General features: G+C 35.8%; 1 protein-coding gene across 1 annotated transcript in view; it reads left to right on the top strand.

Annotated features, from left to right (window-relative positions):
* Nucleotides 1-19,692, top strand: part of LOC125680480 (uncharacterized) — a 53,996-nt gene that overhangs the window by 5,120 nt on the left and 29,184 nt on the right. The window contains exons 4-6 of the mRNA XM_056156541.1: nt 3,800-3,872; nt 17,534-17,615; nt 19,234-19,357. Of these exons, the coding sequence (XP_056012516.1) occupies nt 3,800-3,872; nt 17,534-17,615; nt 19,234-19,357 (279 nt within the window). The remainder of the gene's footprint in view (nt 1-3,799; nt 3,873-17,533; nt 17,616-19,233; nt 19,358-19,692) is intronic.

The following is a 19,692-nucleotide window of genomic DNA, read 5'->3' as shown; positions in this document are numbered from 1 at the left end:
AATAGGGGATCAAAGTTTTACATACAAATATATAGGAAAAATCTTTAAAAATCTTCTTCTCAAGAACCACTGTGCCAGAAAAGCTGAGATTTATATGAGAGCTTCCTGATATAGTGCAGATTCTAAATTGTTAAAATCCTGGCCCCTGGGGATCGGATGGGGCCACAGTAGGGGAACAAAGTTTTACATACAAATATATAGGAAAAATCTTTAAAAATCTTCTTCTCAAGAACCACTAAGCCAGAAAAGCTGATATTTACATGAAAGCTTTCTGACATAGTGCAGATTCAAGTTTGTTCAAATCATGGCCCCTGGGGGTTGGATGCCCGGGGCTACAAGGGGGGATCAAAGTTTTACATACAAATATATAGGGACATTCTTTAAGAATCTTCTTCTCAAGAACCAGCGAGCCAGAAAAACTGATATTCACATGAACAGCTTCTTAACATAGAGCAGAGTTAAGTTTGTTCAAATCATGGCCCCCTGTTGTAGGATGGGGCCACTATAGGGGATCAAAGTTTTACACACAAATATATAGGATTTTTAAAAAAAAAAAAAATCTTTTTCTCAAGAACCACTGAGCCAGAAAAGCTGATATTTACATGAAAGCTTTCTGATATTGTGCAGATTCAAGTTTGTTCAAATCATGGACCCTGGGGGTAGGATGGGGCGGCCCACAAAGGGGGATCAAAGTTTTACATTCAAATATATAGGAAAAATCTTCAAATATCTTCTTCTCGTGAACCATTGGGCCAAAGAAGTTCACATTTACATGAAAGCTTTCTGACATAGTGTAGATTCAAGTTTGCAAAATCTATGGCCTCCAGGGGTAGGTTGGAGCCATAATAAGGACTACGGTTTTACATGCAAATATATATAGAAAGTCTTCTGATATGGACCAAGGTGACTCAGGTGAGCAATGTGGCCCATGGGCCTCTTGTTTTGTTTATGGTGCCATAGTGCATATTATACATTAGTATGAAATTGTACATGTTGTATATTTCATGATTTATGAATTCTTTTTTAATAAACCATTTACCGTATTTTGCCGAATATAATACGCACTTTTTTTAGAGAATATTTTTGTGCCAGAAAGGGGTGCGTATTATATACCACAATAGGTTTTTGACCTTTTTTTCCAGATGAAACTCGGCGATTAAGTAGTGTAATATTTCACTCAAAGACCAAGGCTTCGGATACTGTATGCCTTTTCACTTTCACCTATTTATTAAGTAGAAAATTCGACCTCAAGAAAATTACTACAGAAACGTAAAATTGCAGAAAATGTGATATATATACTTACAATATCTAAATAATTCAATTATCATGAAACAAACAGCCAATCAAATTGCATTGGATCTGACTATTCATTACATCGCATGCCGCCATTATTGAAAGCATGTGTACACAATAATGCCTTGACACGTGCTAGAATTGTTGGAAAATAATTTTGTCACTTGCTAAAAGTTTGTTTACTGTAAGTTTTATGAATAGGCCTAATTTTTAATGAAATACTTATTTGAATCTTTGAAATAACTATTCTTGCGTAAAAGCATGTGTTTTACGAAGCCATTGTTGTGTACACTGCTTTTGTTAGATACCCCCTCCGGGTAAAGAAATACCTAACAAAATTTTTTTTCACACATTTTAATAGTCATCGTAGTTAACGAGGAGTTGATAATTTGCATCTTTGTACCTACCATGGTGTGTTGATTACAGTAAAATAAGCGATAGTTTAATTGTTTAATTTTATTTTTATAACATCGGCTATTTGATTGATTTTAAGTTTCAACAAAGGAAATATCGAGTCAGTTAAGACTTTAATGCTACAAAATCTCGTGCTTTGCTGAAATGAACAGGCTTGTCCGGGTTGATATTTCCCTGAAGATTCTCATTGAAGATTACCGCGATGTAGACCTCATCTCAAAAAGTTTGCAAATTATTGTGCGGTGTTTAGAATTAATTATTTCTGCAAAAATATTAAGTGAAAATTAACACCAAGTATAAAATAAAGATTACCGCTTGGTCAAAATTTTTGCTGCGTATTATACACCCGAAGTGCGTTTTTTCACCAACTTTTAGGCTCAAAGTGGGGGGTGCGTATTAAACACCACTGCGTATTATATTCGGCAAAATACGGTATATTGAGTTACACCAGGGACGTATATGGTTTATAATTATGATTGTATTTTTTCTAAGTCTTGAATGTTGTCAGATATTACCATGTTCCCCCTCTTTCAAGGGGAAATATTTAAAAATTCCTGAAAATTTGGTGCCATCTTTTAAAAATCTTTTCAAGAACCACTGGGCCAGAAAAGCAGAAATTTATGTTGAAACCTTCATTACATTTTGTAGATTCAAGTTTTAAATCATGACCCCGAAGGTAGAATGGGGCAAGAGTGGGGGATCAAAGTTTTATATAGGAAAAAATCTTTCGTAATCTTCTTCTCAGGAACAGCCATTATTGTTCTCATTGATATGGAAAAATCCTTAGGTAGGGTAGATTCAATTTTGTTCAAATCATGACCCCCTGGAGTAGGATTGGCCCAATTAATATTTCAACTTTTTGAAACTGAATTCCTCTCTGCTTTTTCTAGCAGTAACCAAAGTGATCAGGTGAGCATTGTGGCCCATGGGCCTCTTGTTTAAGGGTTGCAAACTCTTTCACGTGGAATCCCTGAAGTTTCACCAAATCAGTGAGGTTCACACATTGTGTACAACTTGCTATATCAGTATCGCAAGAGAAATGCGATTCCCGTGGCTAAGGATATAAAGTTTGAGAAAAGTGAAATAAAGAACACAAATACTGTATACATTTTATTTTAATTTGGGTGTTAATTAAATTTCTACCACAATGTGCAATGTTGGTAGGGCAAGTAGATTGAAAGGTTTGGCAAGTGAATTTTGCCTAACCACTTGCCCGAGGGCAAGTGCTTAAAAAAAAAAATTGTCAGCCCCTGCCCTTATCAGAGGTTCGGGGGGCATTAATATATAGTTTTTAGTCTGTCTCTTTGTCTGCAAAAACCTTGACCATAAGTTTTGAGTGGATGGATGGTGATGGGGCTTTCATATTTCACGTGTGTATTCATTGTGATAAGACCTTTTTAGCTCACCTTAGCCGAAGGCTCAAGTGAGCTTTTCTGATCAAAATTTGTCAGTTGTCTGTCATCGGCGTCGTAAACTTTTCACATTTTCATCTTCTGAAGAACCACTGGGGCAATTATAACCAAACTTGGCCAAAAGCATCCTTGGGTTCAGGGTTTTCAAGTTTGTTCAAATAAAGGGCCATGTCCCCTTCAAAGGAGAGATAATCACAAAAATGCAAAAATAGGGTGGGGTCATTTAAAAATCTTTTTCTCAAGAACCACTGGGCCAGAGGAGCTGAAATTTTCATGAAAGCTTCCTGACATAGTGCAAATTCAAGTTTGTTTAAATCATGGCCTCCGGGGGGGGGGGGGGGGGGGGGGGGGGGGGGGGGTAGATTGGGGCCAGAATAGGGGATCAAAGTTTTACATACAAATATATAGGGAAAGTCTTTTAAAAATCTTCTCAGAAAGCAGTGAGCCAGAAGAGCTGAAATTTATATGAAAGCTTCCTGATATGTTGCGGATTCAAGTTTGTAAAAATCATGGCCTTCAGGGGTAGGTTGGGACCACAAGTAAATACTGATCCACTTCCTTAATAGTGACATTCTGTACAAGTCGGTTCTAAAGGAAACCGAAAAGTTTGTTATACATGCATTACTTAAATACTGAAGCACAGGAAAGACTGTTATTGGAAAGTGTTGATTGTGTTGCAGGGTAGATTTTGTAGTTTACGAAGTGGTGGGGAAGCCGCCAGTGGATTTGACTGGAAATGGTTTCGTGCGAAAGGTGAGTCCTTGTTTGGATGTTTTGTCAAGAGTTTGCTTTTTATACACCCCCCCACCCCTCGTCCCGCTTCATGGGGGGGGGGGGGTATATAGGAATCTGTCTGTCTGTCTGTGCAGATTCGTGTCCTGGCCATAACTTCTTTGTTCTTTGACATAGGCATACCATATTTGACACATGAGTGTATCACCATAAGATGATGTGTTGGGTTCCTTCATGACCTCTATATGACCTTGAACTTTGACCTCGAGGTCAAAATTGATTATAGGGTTTTGACATAGTCATACCATAAGACATGGGTGTATCACCATGAGACTATGTGTCGTGTACATTCATGACCTCTTTATGACCTTGACCTTTGATCTCAAGGTCAAAATTATAGATTTATGCCATGGATTTGTGTTCGAACTAAATCTTCCATTTTCTTCTACAAAGGCATACCATATTTTTACACTCAGGAAAGAGGTAATTTATACCTATTAACAACACCCTTTGGGAGATTGGGGTAAGCAGGGGGTATTCTTAGTAAGCATTGCTCACAGTACCTCTTGTTAGCTCACCCGAGTCAAAGGCTCCAGTGAGCTTTTTTGATCAAAAGTTGTCTGTTGTCGTCCATTGATTCATTTTGAAAATGGTTATCATGAGTCCAGCGGACTCCCCTTGATTACAATAATGAGTCCCATGCTAAAATCAACGAGTCCAAATTTCATTATTTCAAACAAACGGCCTGACAATCACAGGTATAAACAAACCAAGTTAAGGAAGAAGCTTGGTGTTGTCACCCCCTTCTAGAGAATGAATATTTCGCTTTTTATTACAAGCCATCATTTGCAGAAAATTCTTGTTCGTAGCTAGTTCATATTGCCAAATGATTTTCAGGTGCTTAAAGTTGAATGATGGAAGTTTTTATTCCTAGCTGCTTTGTTCATGCCATTTAGTTTTTAGCTCACCTGAGCCGAAGGCTCAAGTGAGCTTTTCTGATCACTTTTTGTCCGGCGTCTGTCTGTCTGTCTGTCTGTCCGTCTGTCTATAAACTTTTCACATTTTCCTCTTCTTCTCATGAACCACTGGGCCAATTTCAACCAAACATGGCCAAAAGCATCCTTGGGTGAAGGGCTTTCAAGTTTGTTCAAATGAAGGGCCATGTCCCTTTCAAAGGGGAGATAATCACTAAAATGCAAAAATAGGGTGGGGTCATTTAAAATCTTCTTCTCAAGAACCACAGGGCCAGAAGAGCTGAAATTTACCTGAAAGCTTCCTGACATATTGCAGATTCAAGTTTGTTCAAATCATGGCCCCCAGTGGTAGGATGGGGCCCCAAGGGGGGATCAAAGTTTTACATACAAATAAAGTAAAATATCTCTATCTCGAAGTCCGAGGGACCACGAAAAAACTTCGAGATATTCGGGGGTTCGAGATATCCAAAATCGATCTTGGATATTTATTTATTTTTTGAAGGAGGATATTTGATGCATAGTATGGGATTTGCATTATAAACAAAAACCCCGTTGCCGTTTCTTATAGTTTAATACAAGTTGATAAATTAATATTGTGGAATTTCAAAGACAAACATTTCGTTTTTTTTTAATATATATAAACATTCAATTAAATTCACAATGCGTTTCAAAATTAAGATGATCGTGCCTGGTTGCTTTAAGTTTACTGATGTCCAGGCTCGACTGGGATGTAGTTATTGCGTTGTAATGAAATAACCTATCACGTAAGAAACAAAAAAGACGGATTAAAAGAAAAACCAAACTGTTAAATGTTTATTAAATAAATTATTGTGTTTTCTCTGTACTAGTTTAATGATGAAGCGTGTATTATTAAATGCATTATCGTTATTACTATTTAGGGTATCGGACTTTGAAAATACTTCGACATAAGCATAGTATTCGAGATTACCGTGTTTGAAATATCAGAAGTTTTTTAAATCATTTATATAGGGAAAACGGCCGGGACCGGCGGTCGACTTCGACTCGGGCGGGGTATTCGAGATAAACCATATTCGAGATACAGATATTTTACTGTATATAGGGAAAAACTTTAAAAATCTTCTTCTCAAGAACCACTAAGCCAGAAAAGCTGAGATTTACATGAAAGCTTCCTGACATAATGCAGATTCAAGTTTGTTCAAATCATGGGCCCCGGGGGTTGGATGGGGCCACAATAGGGGATCAAAGTTTTACATACAAATATATAGGAAAAATCTTTAAAAATCTTCTTCTCAAGAACCACTAAGCCAGAAAAGCTGATTTTTACATGAAAATTTTCTGACATAGTGCAGATTCAAGTTTGTTCAAATCATGGCCCCCGGGGATAAGATGGGGCCCCAAGGGTGGGATCAAAGTTTTACATACAAATATATAGGGAAAAACTTTAAAAATCTTCTTCTCAAGAACCACTAAGCCAGAAAAGCTGAGATTTACATGAAAGCTTCCTGACATAATTCAGATTCAAGTTTGTTCAAATCATGGGCCCCGGGGGTTGGATGGGGCCACAAGTGGGGATCAAAGTTTTACATACAAATATATAGGAAAAATCTTTAAAAATCTTCTTCTCAAGAACCACTGAGCCAGAAAAGCTGAGATTTACATGAAAGCTTCCTGACATAATGCAGATTCAAGTTTGTTCAAATCATGGGCTCCGGGGATTGGATGGGGCCACAATAGGGGATCGAAGTTTTACATACAAATATATAGGAAAAATCTTCTTCTCAAGAACCACTTAGCCAGAAAAGCTGATTTTTACATGAAAACTTTCTGACATAGTGCAGATTCAAGTTTCTTCAAATCATGGCCCCCGGGGGGTAGGATGGGGCCACAAGGGGGGGGGGGGGGGGTCAAAGGTTTACATACAAAGATAGGAAAAAGCTTTAAAAATCTTCTTCTCAAGAACCATTGGGCCAAAGAAGTTGACATTTACATGAAAGCTTTCTGACATAGTGTAGATTCAAGTTTGCAAAGGGTAGTTTGGGCCATAATAGGGACCAAGGTTTTACATGCAAATATATATGGAAAGTCTTCAGATATGGGCCAAGGTGACTCAGGTGAGCGATGTGGCCCATGGGCCTCTTGTTTTTGTTCAGTGCAAATGCTGCAATAAATGATTTTTTCTCCATTTTCTTCATTTTTTTCAAATCTTAGTCAAGAATAAAGTGTAAGTCATTTTTGATGACATTTTTTTTCACCTTTCGAATTTTCTCAACCTCTACTTTGTTTTCAGGACTGACGTTTGATTTCGGGGACTCCGCGTTTGTTTTTTACCCATATATAGTTACTGATAATATTATCATTCACATCACTTTGCAAAACTGTTGTTAACTTTCCATGATTAGGAAGTTTTAAAACAAAAAAAAATCGGTGGAATTGGATTATATGCAAGGAAATTCTAGTTCCCAGTTTTGTTTACCCGCCGTAATGCCTTCTATATCATTTGGTTTCATTGGTTAATGCAATGCGAGTTGACCAATGAAATATCAATATTCTTAATTCGGAATATCTCGGGTGTGTAGTACGTTTTGGAGCTTAGATTTCATACTAATTAACGGGGGGAAATGAAAACATTTTCATATAATTTCAAATGTTCATGCGTCCGCCGGGATGCACAGTTATTGAAATCATGCGTCCTGAGCAAATTCAATGCGTAATTTACGCAGGACGCACGCCAAAATGAATCAGTGGTCGTCGGCATCGTAAACTTTTCACATTTTCGACTTCATCTCAAGAACTGCTGGGCCAATACTTGTCATTTCCATTAGTGGAACTCTTCAAATTAAAGGTGCGTAAAGTCATGCTATCGGGACAACATACATAAACATTACTTAGGCCTACGTAATATAAATTATGGTATCGAATACATATTATAACCGACTGCAAACCACGACACTGATTAAAATTCTAAAGGCAAATTTAGGAATTGATTATTCTTACAAGAAAACAGACGAACTTATTAAACTATGTGAAGGAGTGCAGGTACTAATTCTGCCAAATCTGACCGATATAAAGCATCAATTGCAAGAAGAACTGTGAAGGGAAAAACCAGTATGCACATCCAACACAATAACTTTTCTTGTAATTAATGGGATTCATATGTTATTAAAATTATACTGTCAATATACTGTCAATTATGAAGACATTCTATTTTATCTTACAATTTGGACAGGTTCATATGGCATGGACTTTGTAATCGTTAATGTACCCCCCCCCCCCCTCTCTCTATCTCGATCGATCTCTATCTCTCTCTCTCATTTTCAAATATTTTAGAATAAGTTAAATATTTGTCAAACTGCATTTCTTTTTTAGACGTTTATAACACTAATTAACACAACAAATGCGTTTCTAAACTGCATCTAAGCTATTTTGAAAATTACAAAATATTGATTGACTTGGGACAGAGAACATCGTTGTTTGGAATTTTTATAATAGGTGTAGTAGAGTTTAAAAAAACATGTAACATCCTTGATAAACTAGTGTTAGAATATTTTAAAAATGCAGTTTGACCAATGGCTATTTTATTTAAAAGTACACCATGTACTTCAACTTAAAGAGGGGGGGGGGGGGTACTATGAACGTTTCGTTTATGTCCCAGTAGTTTCGCACTTACTCGCAAGACTTGTGCATTTTCTTACCAGTGACGCACAAGAGTCATCAAAGCTCGATAACTCTAATGTGCTGGGAATGAGAAGTATTTCAACCAAACTTGCCACAAAGCATCCTTGGGTGAAGGGCTTCAAGTTTGTTGAAATGAAGGGCCATGTCCCTTTCAAAGGGGAGATAATCACTAAAATGCAAAAATAGGGTGGGGTCATTTAAAAATCTTCTTAACCACTGGGCCAGAAAAGCTGAGATTTACATGAAAGTTTCCTGACATAATGCAGATTCAAGTTTGTTCAAATCATGGCCCCCGTGGCTTGGTGCATACATGCATGATGTATTTGGCATGTGTGCATTTGAGCTAAATTCATGCATGTTTTAGCCAATTCATGTGAATCAATAGGCATAATTGTGTGTATTTTTCTCATCATTAAAAGTCCTGTCTTGTTATATTCAGGAAACACTTGGGTTTTGGAATGTTATGCACATCAACAACTGGCTGGAAACGGCCTGTTGTATAAAACCACAATGCAACCGCAGGGTTCCAACTTCGACTAAATACCTTAGGGGCCAAATGGGCCCCTGAATAAGAAATCCTGTTAGCCCACATGAAATTTTAGTAGCCCACACATATGAAATTGAATAACATGGTTTTTTTTACAAGAAAAAAGAAACATCAGGTCACATTGCAATTTATTTAAAAAATTAAAATATCAGTATTTGAATTCTGTTTCCTTCTCTGTAAGTCTTTCAAATACCTCTCTCATTTCCACTCTCATTTCGTCAACCTAGCAAAAATATCAGAGTTCATGGACTTGATGATCTTCGCGGTGTCTGACTTTAACACACATTTCTTCAGACTTTTTATGTGATTTCAAAATTTCTCAGCTTTACGATGCTTTTAAGTTTATAGCTTGGGAGAGCTGTCACAACGATTGGACCTTTCGTGTCATGTTTTGTACACACAGCACGTCATCCCCTTTTCACCGTCATCGAGCCATATTCTCCCCTTCTTTCCACTTTGGTAAAAGCAGATGCTTTCTTTTCGTTTGAAGTAACCCTTGCGTTGTTCAACTTCTGGTTTAAATACATTTTGGAAGGTTTGATACCCCAGGAAATCGTACTCCTAAATCGTAAAGGGGGTGGGGTGGTGGTGATCCTTTAGTACATGTATGAGTTCCATCAATTTAACCTTGCATTTACACTACCATTCACCGCTACTATTAACTATATCAAGTTACCAGCTAATAAATCGATCTTTGCATGTACTAAAAACAAATGTATGTGATAATTTAACACGATGTCAGGAAGGGGGGGGGGGGGGGGTCTGGAGATCTTTTGTTTTGTCTCCGCTGCCAAACTTCAGTAATTTAATCCAATATTTCATGTTTTGGTACCAGGGCATTTATTTGCAACACTCTGAAAAATAATCTTCAAACCAAGCAGATATTTTTGTATCAGAAATGAGTTGTCTTTAGCCATCACCAATTTGTATGTACAAGAGTTGCCCAAGTGATGCATAATTTTCGCAACTTCTTTTTCTGAAGAGTTCCAAAATTTTCCAGTTCCGATATCCCATATACGACTCGGATCGGTCGGAAAGAAAAATGTTGATCAGACAATTGCGATCGCCAAGTGGGCGATGAGAACGGAAATTTTGGGTGCCCACAAGCAAAGTTTAGTCACCAATGCGAGTGGGCAAGCGGTAATTTGGAACCCTGGCAACCGTGACCTGCAATAACACATGCACAAGTCATGGATAAGTGGCCTTGATAATCAAGTGTATATCTACGAATAATAGAGTTGTCGTCAAGATAAAACAAAGGGTTATCAAAATCCTGAAACACTCTCTCAAGTTAAATATGGCAATTTGTCCAACAACTAGTAACATACTATTTTCCCCCAAAGTTCAACTTAAATACCTGAGTGGCTGTCCAAAATTTATAAAATTCATGCAATATATATTTCAATGGAAAAATGCAAGTAAGGAAAAAAATATACAATTTGGATTAAAATTCTTTTTTAAGTATATCTTGAGGACATTTTTTAGTCCTATGAGGGTAGCTTAACAAGTGTACAGTCTGTAGTCTGGAGAGTCCAAGACAATACTGCAGTAAAACCAGTCAAAAATACTCAAAAACTTTATTGAGTAAAGATGAAATGGTAAGAAAACTGAAAAGTAACAAAGAACACACTATTACAATTCAATCATGTACAAAAAATGAGATTAACCATACATACACAAATCAATGCAAGATTATGACAATAACTGGTGACCATACTTTTTAAATTCAGACAGCAATTCGCTTTAAAATTGTGGTAATTAAAGCAAACAAACAATTGAAATATGATAATAGAAAATATAAGTGCATACACTTTATCTCTGATATCCATAAATTCATGTAAACAACTATGTATATACCATCAATACAAAACCCCGCATCATAAACATCATCCATACACACATGTAAATGGCATAAAAATCCCTAAGTTGTGTATGCATCAGGAGATATTCATATTGAAGGCTTGTTTAAATACTTCAAGAAATGCTAGTATGATAGCATTACAAAAAATCCAGATAATTTCACAGTAACAGTTCCTTTCATATTTATCCGGAAATTTCTCTGATACACAACCTAGTATACATATGCAAAACTGAATAGGTAAACAAGTTTCCATAACTTTACAATCTAAATAAAAAACATCTAGATAAACACTTGCGCTGTGCAGGAACAGTTTCAAGTGAACAAGACACTGAAGATCTACATTTTATGCAGGTAAACAGATACGCGAGTGCTCAGGAGCACATGCTGCATATAACGTTTGTAATACGTTCTCAAAACATCAGATTGGAAAGAACTAAAAATCAAAATCCGGATAAATAATTCCAGTGACGGAACAACAAGCATGCGTGTAGGTCTGTCATATAGAAATAAGATCTTCAGAACTACAAATAAATATCAAAGTCAAGTGACTTTGACCTCTGACCTTGATCATAAGAACTTCTTTAAAACCAGGATCGATAGATACATGAAATCTTAAGAAATAATAAAAGGATGTTGTGACCTATAAACTAATATCTACAGTGCATGGCCTTGACCTTTAACCGTCATAATAAAAACTTGTTATACTTTAAAACCAGAACTGAGAGACATGGATTCTTTAGAAATGATTAAAGAATGTTGTGACCTACATGCAAGTATCAAGATCAAGTGACTCCAGTGACCTTGACCTACCTTGAACATATAGAATTGATAAACTTCAGAACCAGGTCTGATAGGAAATGAAAATTGGTAACCTATGATCTGAAATGATGAGAGGATTATGGGACTTGCAAACTAGACTAGTGTCAAGTAGTGATGTACCGATTATCGCCAACTTTCGATTGTCGGTCGCTATAACTGAAACGATGTGAATAATTGATTGTCATTTTGAAAATCGAAAATCGCCGACGTTGGTATTTTAAAAAAAAAATAATACAAATATTCCTGCCGTGACTTAACTAAAATCAAAAATGGCTGAAGAAGCTGAATCATCCAAAAAGATTGAATTTGCATGAATATTGTTTAACAGGGCGGGGCGCTCAAGAATATTTCACTAATATGAAGATGTCACCATTGCCAGTGAAGGGCTGCAAAATTTAGGCCTATGCTTGGCACTTACAGTCTGAGAGCAGGGAGGGATCTTTATTGTGCCACACCTGCTGTGACATGGGGCCTCAGATTTTGCCTCTTGCAACAAACAAGGGGTAATGAGGCTCAGTATACTAACGCAGATTCAACAAGAACAACATCAAAAGTCGAGAGATCTATCCCTATCTCGGAAAAGCCAAATCAAAAGTATCGGATTATTAATTTCAAAATTCTAATGATTTTAGATGTCTCCATGAGTGAAAAATTTTCGAGAGACGTTAAACATGAGACGTTAAACATGATACAATCAATCAATATCTTATGATTTTATTAGCTCTTCTGAGCCAAAGGCTCAAAGAGCTAATGCTATGGCCATTTGTGCGGTGTGCGTAAACTTTTTAGAAAAAGGGCTATAACTCAAGAACCCCTTGGCCAATTTTTTTCAAATTTGTTAAAGGGTATCATTGGCCCAAGGGCTTTCATACATACTAAATAAAGGGATGTGACCCTTTAACAAGGGGAGATAATCAGGAAAATACAAACAGAAGTAGTGGTTGCTAAAAAATCTTCTTCTCAAGAACCACAGGTCAGATTATCACCAAACTTACACATAAGGATGAAGATATGTTGTAGATTAAAAATTGTTCAAGGCATTACCCTGGGGCAAAGGGCATGTCTCAAGGTCACTTCAAAGTTGACCTAAATTTAAATTTTTTTTAAATTCCTTAAATCTTAGATATTTTAGTCATTATAAGGACTAGGATCATCAAATTTTGACAGTTGATGCATCTTAGGACCTTGTGTCAAGTTGTCTCAAAAGTAGGTCACGGTGACCTACTTTTTGAGTTTTGCAGGTATTTATTTTAAAATTAATTTTGATGCATATCTTGGACACTTTGAAGCCTATGATCATCAAAACTTGTCAGTTGGTGGATCATGGGACCTTGAAATGCGTCAACTGAAAAATAGGTCACCGTGACCTACTTTCTGAATTTTATGGCTTATCATTTATAGATATATTTTAAGTTGTTATTTCAAATACCGAGAGGTTTAGAATCGTCAAATCTTGTAAGTTGATGCATCTTGAGGCCTTGAAACATATTTATAAAAAAAGTAGGTCACAGTGACCTACTTTTTGAATTTTGCAGATATTCAAATTTCACATTTTCAATTTTAGATGCATATTTTGGGCACTGTAAAACCTAGGATCATCAAACTTTGTCAGTTGATGCGTCTTCAGTCTTCGGTTTGTGTCGACCAAAAAGTAAGTCACCGTGACCTACTTTTGGTATTTGACAGCTAAATTACTATATTTCAGACACTATTTGACCTACAATCATCAAACTTTGTCGGTTGATGCATCTTGAGTCTTCGGAGTGTATCGACCAAAAAGTAGGTCAATGTGACCTACTTTTGGCATTTGACAGTTATATTTATATATTTCAGTCACTAATTGACCTACAATCACCAAACTTTGACAGTTGATGCATCTTGAGTCAATGGAGTGTGTCGACCAAAAAGTAGGTCACCTTGACCTACTTTTGGAATTTGACGGTTATATTTATATATTTCAAATACTATTTGACCTACAGTCATCAAACTTTGTCAGTTGATGGGTCTTGCATGTTCGAAGGGTTTCGACCAAAAAGTAGGTCAACTTGACCTACTTTTGGAATTGGACACCTATATTTATATATTTCAGATACTATTTGACCTACAGTCATCAAACTTTGTCAGTTGATGCGTCTTGCATGTTCAAAGGGTGTTGACGAAAAAGTAGGTCACCTTAACCTACTTTTAGAATTGGACGGCTATATTTATATATTTCAGATACTATTTGACCTACAGTTATCAAACTTTGTCAGTTGATGGGTCTTGCATGTTCGGAGTTCGCTGACCAGAAAGTAGGTCACCATGACCTACGATTGGAATTTGACAGCTATATTTCAATATTCAGATACTAATTGGCTTAAAATCATCAAACTTTGTCAGTTGATATTTCTTGGGTTCTCAAAATGTGTAAACCAAAAAGTAGGTCACAATGACCTACTTTTTTGAATTCTTAGGATTTAACTAAAGATTTAGAATACTAAGAGGCTAAGAATAGAAATGGTGGGGTTGTAGAGTTTATCAGAAGAGCGATTCTAGGCCCTTGGGCCTCTTGTTTTAATTAACTTAATATTTAGGGTAAAAAATAAATATATTTATGCCATAAATTTGAAATGAATAAACTTCAATTGTTTTTCGATTGATCAATCGAAAAGGTGCAGCCGATTAATTCGATCATCGATTAATTTGTTATTCCCGATTGCTCATCACTATTGTCAAGGTCAAGTGACTCCACAGACCTTGCCCTTTGATCTTGTTCATTAAAACTTGCATAAACATTAAACCAGGAATGATAGAGACGTGGCATCTTCAGAAATGATGAGAGGATGTTGGGACCAGTCACCTACAAACTAGGATCAAGGTCAAGTGACACCATTTTACTAATAAGATAAAATGAAACAAAGAGAATTTTTGAAAATTTCAATAATCAAGGTTTTTGTGATCTTGATATTTTAAATAAAATTTATTAAATTGACTTGGATTTTATGCAAGAAAGTTAATTAAATGATCATTGACCTTGTATATAGCTAAAGAGTGTTTTGGGAATTTTTATAACCATTTTCCCAATTAATTTCTATCAAAACTTGCTTTTCATTGTCCAATAAAAACCAGACACAGGTAGTAGACCAGGTAAATTTCACCAAAACACGCATCCTGACATGCGACATAGGTAATAAGGAATGGCTACTTGTCTCGATTTCTGATTGGCTAGCTACAGAGAAGTGACAAGGGATTTTGAATTTGGGTCGTGAATCTGGATGGTTGTAAATCTTGGAATATCTAGTTATACTAAAGTGGGATTTCTGGAGATTTTTGCTCCCAAAAAAGAAAGTGAGAATGGCTTTTCCTAATGCTTAAAATCAGGAGAATCCAGCCTAGAATAGAATAGTTTGCATTATCCCAAGGTCATTGGCAAAAAAATAAATTTAAATAAATGTGGAAGTTCATGTGTGACACAAAGGTTATTTATGAAGAGGCACGGCATTAAGGTTACGAGTAAAGATATCAGAAGTATCTGTAATGGGCTGTGTATAGCTGATGCGGTTTGGATTTCTCAAAAACAACTTTTAAAGTCGAAACTTGGGACTGAAATCTTGAGATTTTACTTAAAATTTCACTCCCTATATAAAAGAAAACGCAAGTTTGAAATCTTTTTCTAGAAATCCAAGTCAGATGCATTGCTTGAAACATCCACATGAATAAGCTCTCCTGCAATACTTCTAATTTCAGGGATTTTTTTAGGGTCTATAGGGGGCCGAAAGAATGCCCCATTCCCAATGCTAAAAAGCAGGTATTTTTCCCAATTTTTGCTTTGAAATTCCCAAACAATGAAAACTAATCAAGCAGGGTAGCCTAATTGTTCATAAATCTTCTTCACATGCAAGCCCACAGATTACAATTTTTGCTGCAAAATTGTTAAGTAAACCTAATTTTTTGGCCTCTGCTTATTTGAATGAGGTAAGCTTTGACCAAATTGAATGTCAGAAGGAGCCCAATTATACCTTAAAGCACTCTGGATTGGTTTTCCCCGTATTTTTTGTATGACACATTTTTCCCAATTTCAAACAAATGTTGTTATTTTTCCAAATGGAAAGGCCCAGGCACTTGAAATCAAAACCTTTAAAAAAAACCCTCTGAATTAGAAAATTTGTTTGCTACTATGCAATACACATGTAACCATTGAGATTGTGAGCATTGAGACCCATGAGCATCTTGTTCATTCAATTGTGTGTAGCCACATTAGGATTTGAAGTTTGACATTGGAACATTTTATATTAACTTTTCTCCTTGAGAGTCAGGAAGGTACAATTCCTCCAGTTATGAAGTATTTTTGTGCAGAACATGTTCAATTGGTTCAAACCTTGTTCATCAGTGTAAAGCCAAGGTCACGGAGCTATTTTAAGTTACACAAGTGAGAGTCTTCGATTTTATATCTTTATATGAGCCAGGTGGCCTCTTAAAGTTTTGTAAAAAGCTTAGAACCAATCAATAGTTTTCATACATGCCAACTTTCCCGATTTGTGCGGGATTCTCCCGATTTGAAGCAGTTGAAAAGACAAATCCTGATCGGGATTGCAAAAATACCCCGAAATCCCGATTTTCTAAAAATATCTCCCATTTTACGACAACCCCCCATTTCCAACCGGAATTTGAAATCCCGCGTCATTTCTGAACTGGCCAATCAGAAATCGGGACAATAGTCAGCCATTGCTGTTTACCTGTGTCGCATGGTATAGGGGTGATGTAATTTACCTGGTCTGCCTGTGTCGGGGTGCTTATTGGACAGTGCGAAGCATGTTTTGATAGTAATTAATCAGGAAGACGGATTTCAAATTGACATATCCTTTACACAAACGTGAATGACAATGATAATAGTGTCGCCACCAAACAATCGGACATTCCCGATTTTTGCCTCTCGCTGACAGCATCTAAAATATGCAATATTAAAGGTACGTCAAATATATGTTTTTCTAACTATAATAAATATAGGCTATCCGAATCTATCCGTCTATAGCGATGTATTACATAGTCTATATAGTGTAGTATTCAATAGACTTTGTGATCGTAATTTGCACAAATCTACTGAATTTTATATTGGCAAGTAGCCTTATTTTACAAGTAAAAATGTATATTTTGATGCGGTTTTTTCCCCCCTGGTAATTATTTCAGATGTCATGGGTGCAAAGGTTTTGTTCGCAAACTTCATAGCAGGGCAGACCACTCCTTTTCTGGTTGCAATGCAGATTGTTCCACCAGACTCTGCAAGCCCATGAAATTGTTTACAGACGAGCAAGATCGCCTTTGTAGTCGTACTTAAATACATGTGCTTTAATTTAAATTTTGATATATAGACCAGCCAATGTGTATATGGTGTAAAAGGATGCAACTTTAAGTATTATTTGATAATATGTATGTGACTTGTTGGAGAGGATTTTTTGCTGAATAGATGATTTTAATAAAATACTTATGTATATCTTTCAAAGTTTTTTTTATATAGTTTTGTTAAAGTTAATGGTCAAACACACTTGATGTATGATACATGTATAATGATTAGATTGATATTTTATTTGAAAAGACAAATATTTATTTTAATTGTAAAATGTCGTGAATTTTGAGCGTTGAAAAAAGGTCGTCGCACGCAAAATCCCCCATGGGGATTTTCAAAAGTTGGCATGTATGAGTTTTAAATTGAAATTTAAACCTTAAAGTGGAATTTCAGACTTTGAAAATATACAAGGTAGGGACATGAATTTTCTTGCATTTAAAAAATCCTCTAAGTTTGATTATTCACTGATCTTTTTCAGAATTTTGTAGATGAATTTTTCAGGTTGTTCTGTGTCGCCTTGACAACAATCAGCTGGATTGTGTCTACACCAAATGCTACCATGCAGAACTCGCTATTTGTCAGTGTAAGTGCTGCTCACCATTGGTATGTACTAGTTTGTCAATCAAATTTTACCATGTAGAACTTATGGCTAATGTTGAAAGTAAATGTGCTTCATGTACGCAAATATTGACATGCAGAGGTTGCCGTTATTGTAGAATGAAACATGTATGTGTCGTCCATTACCAGGTAGAGTACAAGTATCCATAGTTACACCAATTGTTTCCATGCATCACTTGCTATTTTTGACCTCAGTCTGTGTCTTTTTGTGTATAGAGCTTGCTACAGGAGAAATATGATAAGACAGGCAATGATTTGAACCCAGGACCTTTGGATCTTTAGTCTGCTGCTCAACCATCTGATTCAAGCTGTCTCCGGTCCCTGATGAATTCGACCCAAACATTTCTTTTAATGTCTTCACTTTAAATACTTAATTTAAATGACAAACGTTAAGTTTGAACTAAAATGCATTTAGTTGTCTCAAAAAAATCTTTAGTCTCGTCATTCAATTTGATGCTTTTATTTTCAAACACATTTTCGGTTTCTTTAAATTCTTACCGGCATGGAAATTCTTTAGTCCATTTAGAATAAAATTACCTCAATCTTTTTTTTTCTATTTCTATTTCATAAGCCCTGCTTTGTTTCTTCCCAAACGTTTTCCTTTTTTCTCTTTCTTGGGACATCTTTTGCTTTCCTTGAGGATGAGAATTCGTATTTGAATGTAGACATTCCTGCACATATGTAAACACCAAAAAATTGCTGTTTACGACATAATTTATTAATTTGATAAACACTCTCTTAAATCAAATTCAAATGAACTGTTTTGTTTTTTAAAATGAAAATGAATTCAATAAATCTATATATCCGAAACATAACTAATTACACACATTAACATTGTAGATGTCTTAGAACATCACTTCCGACTGCGACTTATTAGAACTAAAACTAGAGATTATGTCATCATGCAGTTCAAAATTGCTCGCAAACTCTTTCGTTATTTTTTTTTTTTTTTTTTTTTTTTTTTTTAAAGAATAAAATATCTTTTGGTTTAAAGTAAAGTTTCTTAAATTTTGTTTATTTTTTCAACAGTAAAATCGACATTTTACCCAATCGGACCTATCATTTAGTAGACTCAGTCGGTTGGACGTGCTTTAGTGTCAAACCCTGATATATATAAAATCTATGACCAGGGAAGATCGAGTCATCTTGTCACTCAAGCACTCCAAGCAGTCTGCTGCCACAAAATATATTGGGCTTTTATTCACAAACAAGAGCATGGCTAACAAATAAATAAGTAGAATTTTTGGGTCAGCTCAAAGCAATATACAGATTAAAACAGCTTATGATTTAGGTTTGCTTGTAGTAATGATGCCTTGAAATGTCTGGGAGGGTAAACTTTGTATTTAGATAGAACAAAAGTGCAGAAATTTACCCAAGGATGTAAACTTGGATAAAAGTGTTTAAGCAATTCAGATAAGCCCAGTATTTAAAGAAAATAAAATTGTTATTTTTTATCAAATGCTCTAATGATATTAAATGGAGTAAACTGTTTGAAGTGCACTCATCATTTACTTTGATGGAGCCTATTTAAGTCAATTTGGGTCTTGTGAACTTCAATTTTTCAGATATCTTTTTTTTTCCAGCGATTGTGTACGAGATTTTATACAGGAAGGTGTTTCATCTCCATTCAGAGCTGGAGGAGGCAGTCCACATTATTCGTGAACAGAACAAAAACAAGAACAAGAACGGAGTCTTTCCCGTTTTAGAGTAAGTCGTAATTAAAGATAAAATGAAAAATTTCATTCTTTTAGGAGTGTAATTCCTGTTTTGGATTAGTCGTAATTAAAGATGTAAAATTTCATTCCTTTAGGAGTCTTTCCTGTTTTGGACTAAGTTTTGTGTTTAAAGATTAATATTTCATTCTTTTAGTAGTGAAATTTATTCACCTTCACTTAATATTAAAAAAGTTCTTATTGGAGTTTTTATCAAAATTTTTATCCTGATTCTATTTTCGCATGAAGGTGATTTAAAATCGGGGTGGTTATGATCAGTAGTATTTTAGAATAATCAAGGAGGAAATTGTGTAGAAATGAAGAACAGAA

This window comes from Ostrea edulis, chromosome 2, assembly GCF_947568905.1.
Source record: "Ostrea edulis chromosome 2, xbOstEdul1.1, whole genome shotgun sequence".
Taxonomy (NCBI): Eukaryota; Metazoa; Mollusca; class Bivalvia; order Ostreida; family Ostreidae; genus Ostrea; species Ostrea edulis.
Note: the sequence above shows the minus strand (reverse complement) of the source record. Positions and strands in the feature narration are given on the sequence as shown.